General features: G+C 50.9%; 2 protein-coding genes across 3 annotated transcripts; both read right to left on the minus strand.

Annotated features, from left to right (window-relative positions):
- Nucleotides 1-392: 392 nt before the first annotated feature.
- On the minus strand, nt 393-2,937 carry VHL (von Hippel-Lindau tumor suppressor). The gene is made up of 3 exons (XM_063411772.1): nt 2,687-2,937; nt 2,183-2,293; nt 393-1,804 (listed from the first exon to the last, which is right to left on the minus strand). The coding sequence occupies exons 1-3, from the start codon at nt 2,883-2,885 to the stop codon at nt 1,620-1,622; spliced, it is 495 nt and encodes a 164-aa protein (XP_063267842.1). The 5' UTR covers nt 2,886-2,937; the 3' UTR covers nt 393-1,619.
- A 916-nt stretch (nt 2,938-3,853) lies between these two features.
- THUMPD3 (THUMP domain containing 3) lies at nt 3,854-9,003 on the minus strand. 2 transcript variants are annotated; one of them, XM_063411641.1, is made up of 9 exons: nt 8,632-9,003; nt 8,153-8,230; nt 7,121-7,657; nt 6,784-6,914; nt 6,293-6,362; nt 5,808-5,923; nt 5,512-5,619; nt 5,176-5,299; nt 3,854-4,955 (listed from the first exon to the last, which is right to left on the minus strand). In XM_063411641.1, the coding sequence occupies exons 1-9, from the start codon at nt 8,836-8,838 to the stop codon at nt 4,824-4,826; spliced, it is 1,503 nt and encodes a 500-aa protein (XP_063267711.1). In that variant the 5' UTR covers nt 8,839-9,003; the 3' UTR covers nt 3,854-4,823. The 2 variants fall into 2 exon arrangements, with proteins under 2 accessions (XP_063267711.1, XP_063267710.1); XM_063411640.1 differs by having other exon boundaries at nt 5,512-5,622.
- Between the last annotated feature and the right edge of the window lie 853 nt (nt 9,004-9,856).

The following is a 9,856-nucleotide window of genomic DNA, read 5'->3' on the forward strand; positions in this document are numbered from 1 at the left end:
AGGCCAGCTTTCTGCCAGGGTCTGGCAGAGCTGCCAGGCTAATTGCAGTGCACAGCCCCATGGGCAGCAGGAGGGAACCTGCCCTCAGGTGTGGTCAGGAGCAGAGTACAGCACTCTGCGTCCCTCAGGCTCCTGAGGGCACTGACCCGTGTCTGCTCCAGAGGCCTGTATGGGCTCACTGTCCCCTCAGAGATCTGTGAGAGGTGGCAAGAGCAGAACTCCACAGCAGCCCCGTTCCTGCCCAGACACTGCCTGAAGCTGTGCTGATAGTCCATGAGAGCCACAACACAGCCCTGCAGTAACGGGCTGGGCAGGCTGTACAGTCCAAAGTGTCTTTCTGGTCAACCACGGCTGTCAGAGGATCATAGGAATAAAGCACAGAGGCGCAGAAAGCTAGCATGCATTTCCATTTTTATGTCAAAGATCAATATTTTTAAATACATAAGAAAAACAAGTTTACAAATATGCAGACATTCCATACTTACAAAGTACATTGAGATTCTCGGTTTCACAGTTACTCTCAGAGTGTAGAACTGGAGGGAAACATATTCACAGAAATAACCTGCTGTAATCAATCTCCAACAATCTGCTTCTAACCTAAGCTGCACCACATCTTGCTCAATGGACAATTGATATAACTCTGAACTGTGCTGCTTTGAACTCCCTGTGTGCACTCACACAAGAGCACCTCCACTGAGCTGTGGGGAACAGAATACAGGCAAGGAAGTTTTATCTCTCTTTCTCCAGCCTGCCACTGAGCACGCCCTTGTTTGTGAGCTAGCTGTGTGAGCCAGTACAGCTCCCATTGGTCCTGAGAAGACACAGGCAGCTCAACAGGCCCACGCTCCCTGGAAAGGCCTCCTACTATGACCTGGACTACAGCACTGCAAGGGGAAAAGACAGAACTTAAAGCATCTACCTCCTGTGAACCCTGTACAGGCTGCTGGGGAAGCAGCTGTGGGGGACAAGGGTGTCCAAAACTAGGATCTGGTCTGCATGGCTGAGATCAGCCATGCAAGAATCCTAGGACAAAGGCAAATAAGGCATTCGAGGTATGATGACAGTAAAAACATGTCAGACCTAGAGTGGCTCCGACATGGCTTTGTACATGGCAAGATAAGAGGCAGAATAACCTCCAAGCATTCACATATCATCTTTCCACCCATGTAATGTTTGTCAGACCGTCAGGCACTGCTGGAAACCCTCATGTACAAATTACTTATGCTCTGTGACCCACAGGCACATTGAGCCTACATGTGAAAGGGAAATTCCATCAAAACAAATTACTCAAACAAAACCAGTGACACAACCATTAGTCTGGGCTAAATTAATCCTTGGTGTAGTTTGCTTTCTAATACAATGAAAGTAACTTTGTATGAATATTTTCCATTTAGCTGCCCTGATCTTACCCTACAGTTTGCAATACATGTAATGAAGAAATGAACTGAACCATTAGATCCTGGCATGCCTCCAGCTGCCGTTCAGTCTTTGACTATTGATTTGATTATCACCAATGTTATGAGTTTATGTTTCAAAACTTTAAATGGAGGCATCAGTTCTTGGTGTGTTTCCTGGCAACTCTCACTGCTCAGACTCAGTGCTTTGCTGTAGTAAGGGTGTTATTCCACAATTTTGTTCCTCAGTGCTTCATTCCTCTCCAGAGAAAGCCGCTGAAGATCCTTCCAAATATCAGGATGATCCTCCAACTCTTCATATAACGACTGAACAATGTCCAGTTTCCTGTAGTCCACTGGGCTGACCAGGCTGCGCACAACCTGCAGACATCTCTCCTTCAGGGTGAACACTGCAGTAAAACACAAGCACAACACAACCCTGTCACGAGGGCCCTCAGCTGCTGCTCCAGTGCCAACGATGCTGCTTTGAGCATGTGAATGCAGAGCACAGCCCACAGCAGCGACCCACGACAGGCTGGGCTATCCAGACAGGCAACAGCTGTGGTACCTGCCTTGAGGCACCTACGAAAACCCCTCAGAGACCCCTTTAGAGGAGAGGTGTGCCACGAGTTCCATCCAATACAACAGCTCTACCTAGAACCCCTCATCTTCTCTTCCAGTGTCTGAGCAGGTTTAATTTCATGACGATCTGATTTCTCACTAATCCTAACAGGTCCAAAGAGACCAAGTTCAGAATTCCCATGGGCACATGTGGTCCTGTCCCTTACCTGGCAGTGTGATGTTAGCTTTGGTCACATTGGGGGCTGCCACAAACATCTCCTGCTGGTTGACGAGCAGCCCATCATTGGTCCCTGCATCCCGGAACAGCCAGAGGTGCCCTGGCAGGGAACAAGATGGGAATGCACCAATTATAGAACTTTTTAATGAGTGGCTCTGCAGGGCATCTGCTCACAAGGGCTCACAAGCTCTCCAGCTCAGCTCTGTGTGCACAGGCTACTACCATGGCTCCAGTCTCTGGTATGAACTGGGAGGGGAGAGGAAAAAGGGGAACAGGAGAGGAAAAAAGAAAAGGAGAGGGGAAAAGGAAAGAGGAAGAGCAAAGGAAATGGAGAGAAAAAAGGAAAAGGAAAAAGAAAAGGAAACGTGGAAGAAGGAAAAAGGGAAGGGAAAGGAAAAACGGGGGAGGAAGAAGGCAAAAGGGTAAATTCCACCGCCACCACTCACCCACTCGGGCCCCGCGCCGCCCAAGCCCGTCCCCCCGCCGCACCCACCCCGGTAGCTGGTCATGACGCGCCCGCTGCGCGGCTGCAGGACCGGGTAATGGCGCGGCTGACCCTCGAAGTCCAGCCAGACGGGCAGCACGCAGCGCGGGCTGTAGTTGTTGAAGACGACCGTGGAGACCTCTCGCGTGTTGACAGAGCGCAGCACCGGCCGGGCCTCGGCCGCACGCCCCGGCTCCGGCGGCGACATCGCGGCCCGGCCCGGCCCCGCCCCGCCGCGCGCAGGCGCCCGGGGCCGGCACCCACCGGGGCGGGCCGGCGGCGGCAGCGCCCCCTGGCGGCAGCGCCCCCTGGCGCCCGCGCGCGGCGCTGCAGGCGGCGGGGCCCGCCGTGAGGGGAGCCCGCCGTGAGGGGAGCCCGCCGTGAGGAGAGCCCGCCGTGAGGGGAGCCCGCCGTGAGGAGAGCCCGCCGTGAGCGGAGCCCGCCGTGAGGGGAGCCCGCGGGAAGGGGAGCCCGCCGTGAGCGGAGCCCGCCGTGAAGGGAGCCCGCCGTGAGCGGGGCCCGCCGTGAGGGGAGCCCGCCGTGAGGGGAGCCCGCCGTGAGGAGAGCCCGCCGTGAGCGGAGCCCGCCGTGAGCGGAGCCCGCCGTGAAGGGAGCCCGCGGTGAGCGGAGCCCGCGGCGAGGGGAGCCCGCCGTGAGGGGAGCCCGCGGGAAGGGGAGCCCGCCGTGAGCGGAGCCCGCCGTGAGGGGAGCCCGCCGTGAGCGGAGCCCGCCGTGAGCGGAGCCCGCCGTGAGGGGAGCCCGCCGTGAGGGGAGCCCGCGGGAAGGGGAGCCCGCCGTGAGCGGAGCCCGCCCCGGGACCCCCAAAGGCTTTAACAAACACGGGAAAACAGCGACAGCCCTTTGGCAAAACGACACTTGTTTGTCAGCTCTTTGTCGTGTCATCGCCCACCAACCTCGTTTCACAGCTCGTGTGACTAAGGCACCAGGGCCGCCACAAACGAATCCTTTCTCAGTAACAGTTAAGCTGCCAGTTCCTTCCTCTCCCCATCTCCCGGGGCCAAAACATTCCTTTATCCCTCATCCAATCCTAGCTGTAGAGTCCCAGACACTTTATTATCGTTCTCACACACATTGAAAACAGTAAAATTTGAGAAAAATTAACTAGATACTGGGAAATCTGGACATGAACCAGAAAAAGAACACAAGACCCATCTCTTTATGCAAAACTTCTAGAACTTTAATACCTGTTAATTCATCTCTGAACAGTCACACATACTTAGCATGAACAGACTTGAATGAAAAAGGGCAAACCAGCAATGTGTTTTTGGCCTCTGATGAACAGAGTAAGAGGCCTGAGAAATCATAGTATGGTCACAGAAGAAAAAAATATTTGCAACAATATTTTTGTGAATACTGTGGCAGCATAAATGTGGTAGTTAAATTACTTATGAAATTCAAATTGCCACCTTGATGCATCCATGGTAGACACTGAAACTATGAACTTTTTCATATAACTGCTAACAGAATCTCTGTCCTCGAACAGTAACTACAGACTGTTTTCTAAGGCTGTGTGTTACCCCCTCACCCATGGCAATGAAACACTAAAATAGGACCAGACATTTACTAGTAATTAGCCCCTAAGGTGAGGTAACAGGCAAGAAAACCAGTAGCACAGCATACTGTTTGCCAGCTGGAATTTGCTTATCAGACCACAAAAACCAGATACTGGTTTCTTATTAGTTTACATTTGAGCAATGGTATAAATTAGAGATACTCTCTCTGAACCCTTTCAGGTGACTGTCTTGTTAGTCATTTGAAGATACGGCTTGGTACATAAATTAACTGTTACCCCCAGAGCTGCCTCAACATGTTTTCTACTGTAAGCAGAAGAAATAAATGTTTAACTGAAAAGTACAAGAGAAGATTCAAGCCAAGGAAAGAATTACTAATTCCACTAATGAATTTCAGTTTGGGTGGAAAGGAGCAGAAGTGATTTCAACAATAAGGTTTCAGAACACACAGTAGAACTGGCAGCTCTCAAGTTGATCCCTGGTTAAATTTTTGTGTGACAATTTCTCCACAGGTTGTTTGGTTTTGAACTGACAGACCCCTGCTCTCAGGTGTCTGCTTTACCAGCTGGCTGCTCAACAAAGCCTGGAGGTGTCTCTTGTCTTCTTGGGGCCCTTCACCAGAAGGGTCTTCTCTCGTCTGCCCTCTCCCAGGTGCGCCTCAGCAGGTACACTGCAGCATGGAGCCCCCCCACGTTCACCCACACGGTCTGAGCTCGGCGCCAGATGTGGCCCACGCGGGACAAGGCCTGCAAGCCAAAAGAGTGGCATTAAGGCAACATTATTTTTTATTATTCTATATCACATCTGACAGCAACATCAAAGGACTTTTCAGGTCAAAAACTGAATTTAAGTGTTACTAATTATTGCTCTGTAAATGGAGTATCTTTTGTAATGATGACAGCTTATAATTTTTCCTCAATGTATTTTCAAGAGTAAATAGGTTTGATTTGCTCTCACAGAACAAACCTTGGCGAAGCATTTCTTGTCCTGGGTAAGCAGCACAGCCCTGCCTGTCCCCGGAGTGCAGATCCGGCCCATCTCCATCAGGCAAGCTGGGTAGAGATCCCAGTTCTTCTTCTTCGACCCTATCCTGCAAGGTACATTCAGATCCCCTTCGTGATCACTGGCACCACTTCAGCGTTGTTGATGTCTCAGACATCAGTCTGCCCATTCAGGACCACAGCTACTTTCAAGCTCAGTTTTAGCATCGGGCTCATGACTGCTTCCCCAGCAGGCTCAGCTCAGTAGCCAGCTGGGGAGAAGCCCAGCCCTGGGCAGCAGCACCTTCCCAGCACAGCTCACCTCTTCCCGAAGGGCATGTCTGTCACCACGATGTCCACAGAGCCCGTCCGCAGGGGCAGGTTGCAGATGTCCCACTGGATGATGTCCAAGGGAACGCCCAGGGCGGTGCTGCTGCAAGAGCAAAGGCAGTTCCCTCAGACATGAGCACTCAGAAGGTTTTTACACTGGAGAGGTCTAGAACATTGGCAATAAAATGAACAAAAAAGCATGAACCAGACACTCAGATGCAGCAATGCAAAGTGGGGTTCTGTGCATACAGCACTGCAGGAAAGGTAAATCCCTCAGGCTCCTCTCACCTGTCCTTACTTTCGTTTTTCCTCAGTAAGGAGCAGATGTTGTTTGCTGCTCTCTTCACTGCCTGAGGGTTGTTATCCCCTGCAATATGGTAGCAGTAGGGCCATTCTGCAGCTCCCTGGGGGGGAAATGATAATAAGCAACATTAGCATCAACATTGATTGAATGAAAAAAAAAACAGAATAATTTCTCAAACATGACAGAATACAACAAAGTGACTGCAACTGGATAGCAGGAAATTTAGAATTCTGTAACAGATAGCTGTATTTTGCATCTTTAAAGCTCATAATACTTTTGGATTTAGTCTCTTCCTGCTACGTCCTATGGAAAGAAAATTATGTAATTTACAAAAAGTGTATTTGCATCTGTTTAAAAATTGGTGAGATTGGAGCTTACTATTCAGTCATTACCAAGAAGACTTACACATATATTCAGCTGCAGACACAGACAAGTTTAATTAAGTTAAAAAAAATCACGGAAGAATCACCTCTATTGGTATCGCACCTGTACCACACATGGGATCAATTATGATATCTGTAGGCTGGGGATCACAGAGTCTGAGGAACAGAAGAAAAGATACGGTGAAAAATGCCTTAAAAACATGAATTTCTGTAAATAAGGGAAAGTGAATTGTTTTAATCACTCTGATTCGACCCCTCTAACAAAAAACTTGATATGATTATTTTTTTCCACTAGTTAATTACTATTTTATAACCAGCAATACAGTGAAATTCTTCGAAGACGGTGGTACACTATTTTGAAACTTGGCTAATACAGCAAATGTTTACCTCTTTGGCTGGGAAACACCCACTGTTATTACAAGGCACATGGTGTCAGCAACTCCAGGGTTTTTAAATTTCTTTTTCTTTAAGAATTAACAGCAATGGCTTCTGAGGAAGCAATGGAGGCTATAAAAAGTTTAATTTCTGAAACAAAATTACTTATTAACTGAGCATAATACAACGTAAGTGCCCTGACCTGAGCATGCCATAAGCCAGGGTGGAACGCAGCGTTGTGGGTCCGAAGTGTGTGATATTCCGTCTGTGGAGACTCTCTTCAGTTAATGCAATCCCCACCACGACCTCATTGTTGTGAATATTCAGAAGAACCTAAAGAAAAAACCTGAAGTGAATTTCAGAAGTAACAGAAGCTTTCCACAGAATGCCTAGTAAATACTTACAGCAATCTTAGATGGTAATTTAAAATCCAGGAATGACATATAAAAAAGCTTTTCTTTGGGGATCTCTAAGCATCAGAAGCAAGAACTAAAAATTTGCACCGCAGGTATAGGTATTTCCAAGGCACACCACTATACCTCCACATCAAAATTAGTCATGTCAGCTTTCCACTGGAAGTGCTCCTGCACAGCTCCCCCGAAGTCTCTGGCGGCCTCGTTGGATGTGAAGCTGTGCTTGTCTCCAGCTCTGTTGCACGTCACTCGGAACCTCAGCACCTTCGCCTCTCCTTCGCCCATCTCACTGTCACCAGCCTTGCTCCCACTCTCAGAACTCGCCTGCACTTCCACTTTCCCATCTGACTGCTCATTATCTTCCTCCTCCTCCACCCCATTTCTGGATGTCACTCCTTGGGGATTCTCTGTATCCTGGCCACCAGCAGCTTCCACAGCCACAGGGTTTTGGGCACAGTCCTCCTGGTCATTAGTGTTATTTTGGTCTGCTCCTCCCTCTTCTCCACCATCACTCAGCTTCCCTCTGCTTGCAGGACTCTGCAGATTGTGTTTTTTGCGTTTTGTCTTTTTCTTTTTCAGGCTGTTGTTCAACTCCCAAACTTTCAATGGATCGGTCCAGGGCAGCTTTTTAACCAAATCTTCCAAATCCTTTAGAGCATCTTCCTTTAAAAGACAGAAAAAGTTGTGCTACGAAGTTATTCCATCCTTTTAAAAGTTACTCTTTATTTTGAGGTCTCTCAAAGTAGTTTATTAAACACTAATCCACTACATGTTGAAGCAAAGCTTACAGATTTTTGTCATTCCTAAATGGAATTACACTGAAAATCACAAGATCCACAAGATTTCATAATTTATCTTGTAAAACAGACAACTAACACTGTATTAAGTGACCAAAGAGGAACTTTACTGTCCTATGTCTGTGACCTACAAACACAGCATCAGCTCTTAGCCCAGATTTTGCCAATGTAAAGTATTTAACTGCAGAAATTATGTTAGATGACATGGCCACACTTCCATTTACAAGCCAGAAAAAGGGAACTGGAATAATATCACAAATGAAAAACTTGTTAAACAAACAATACTTTGATGTTAGTCTTAAATTAAAAACCCCAAACAAGACTCCAAACCCCAGAATCGACAGAAAAAGGAGTAACTCACCTTATTTTCTTTAAACTGATATTCTTTGAACTCCTGAACAACAACAAATAAATTATCCACTGACCTCAGACGATGGACCTAGAAGAGATGAAAAGGTGACACATTACTAACCGTGTGCTGTGGGGACTGTGTTTACTGTCAGAATCTTGCCATCTCACGTCAAGGTTTCAGAGACTACGGTTTTCCACCTTTAGTCCCCACGGGAGTTACAGTTTATGTCTCTGCACTGATTTAACGTCCCCATCCATCATTTCATGTCCCCTTGAAACCCCGGTGAAGGCGGACACAGCTGCTGCACCCAGGCCGGCCGTGGCTGGATGCGGGATGCTGTCCGAACCGGGGGCCTCCGACAGCGAAGCGTTCCACTTGGAGGGGCTGAGACCCACCGAACCGAACCGGACCGGACCGAACCGAACCGAACCGCGCCGGCCACAGGGGGAACAGCGGAGCGGGGAGCGGCGCGGGGAGCCCGCACGGACCTGCGGCAGGCTCCGGGCCGGGACCTCGAAGTAGATCTTGCCCCGATCCTTGCTGATCCTGGAGGCCGAGCCCAGCTTCTCCTGCACCTCCTCGGCCGCCGTCTGCTCGAACCCCGTGGGCACGGTGGCGCCGATCACGGCCGCGAGCTCCGCGCCCTCCCGGGCTGCGCCCGCACCCAGCCCCGCGTCGCCGGCCGCCTCCGCCATGCCGGGCCGCCGGGGAGGGCGGGCGACCGCTCACACCCACCCACGGCCGGCCGACCGACCACCGGATCGCCCACGGCCGCCGGATCGCCCACGGCCACCGGATCGCCCACGGCCGCCGGTCACACCGCCACAGCCGCCGCCACCGCCCGCCCTTTCCGCTTCCGCGCCGGGCGGCACCGCCCCCGTTCGCTCCTGGGCCCCGCGGGTGCCGGGTGTCGGTCCCTAGAGCCCCGCGGGTGCCGGCTGTCGGTCCCTAGAGCCCCGCGGGTGCCGGGTGTCGGTCCGTGCGGCCCCGCGGGGACCGGGTGTCGGTCCGTGCGGCCCCGCGGGTGCCGGGTGTCGGTCCCTAGAGCCCCGCGGGGACGGAGTGTCGGTCCGTGCGGCCCCGCGGGGAGCGCTGTCGGACCCTGGGCCGAGCTCGGCGCGGCTCTGTGCGTGTTCCCACTCCGAGACAGGGTCATTCATTTCCCTCGAGGAGAGCTGACTAACCCGTGGGTCAATCCCCAGCTCCAAGCGCAGCTCTCCGGGAGTGCGGGTGTCCAAGCAGCCCCTCGGGCCCCGGTGCTGAGTCGGGGGCTGGGCTGCGGGGGTTCTGGCCCCCGAGCTGGCTGCCACCTGGAAAAACTGTTTGGTTTGTATTAATTTCAGAGCTGCAGAATGAATTTGGTGTGACCTGATCTGGTTTGTCTTGCAGTGACAGACGTGTTGAATAAATTCCATCCATCACTTGAGTTTGCAAGGGTTAAAGTTCTTCAGGCTGCTTCCTGGCTCCAGAGGTTGCGGTTAAAAAAGTAGTTTTGTACTGCAATATGTGCACAGAGAAGTGAAATCAAAAATTTGCCCTTCCAAAGTAAAAATGCTGAGAGCAGTATAGAAAGCTTTTCAGAGAAAGATGCATGTGAGGGTGCCAGGCTCTTCCCTCCTGTGACCTCCTGAAGAAGGTTCTGCTTTCACGGACTGTGGGCAAGGCTATATATACCACTTCCTCCTCAGCGGTATTCCAGCTGCATGCTCTCTG

This window comes from Prinia subflava, chromosome 14, assembly GCF_021018805.1.
Source record: "Prinia subflava isolate CZ2003 ecotype Zambia chromosome 14, Cam_Psub_1.2, whole genome shotgun sequence".
NCBI classification, from domain to species: Eukaryota; Metazoa; Chordata; class Aves; order Passeriformes; family Cisticolidae; genus Prinia; species Prinia subflava.

Bases quoted from the DNA above. Each gene is read 5' to 3' on its own strand.
- THUMPD3 (XM_063411640.1), bottom strand. From the start codon at position 8,838: ATGGCGGAGGCGGCCGGCGACGCGGGGCTGGGTGCGGGCGCAGCCCGG. The intron at 8,231-8,631 runs GTCCGTGCGGGC...CATCTCTTCTAG, and splicing joins CGGCCCGGAGCCTGCCGCAG to GTCCATCGTCTGAGGTCAGT. The intron at 4,956-5,175 runs GTTTGTTCTGTG...TTTGGCTTGCAG, and splicing joins ACAAGAAATGCTTCGCCAAG to GCCTTGTCCCGCGTGGGCCA.
- VHL (XM_063411772.1), bottom strand. From the start codon at position 2,885: ATGTCGCCGCCGGAGCCGGGGCGTGCGGCCGAGGCCCGGCCGGTGCTG. The intron at 2,294-2,686 runs GTGGGTGCGGCG...GTTCCCTGCCAG, and splicing joins CGTCATGACCAGCTACCGGG to GGCACCTCTGGCTGTTCCGG. The intron at 1,805-2,182 runs GTAAGGGACAGG...GTTTTACTGCAG, and splicing joins AGCTAACATCACACTGCCAG to TGTTCACCCTGAAGGAGAGA.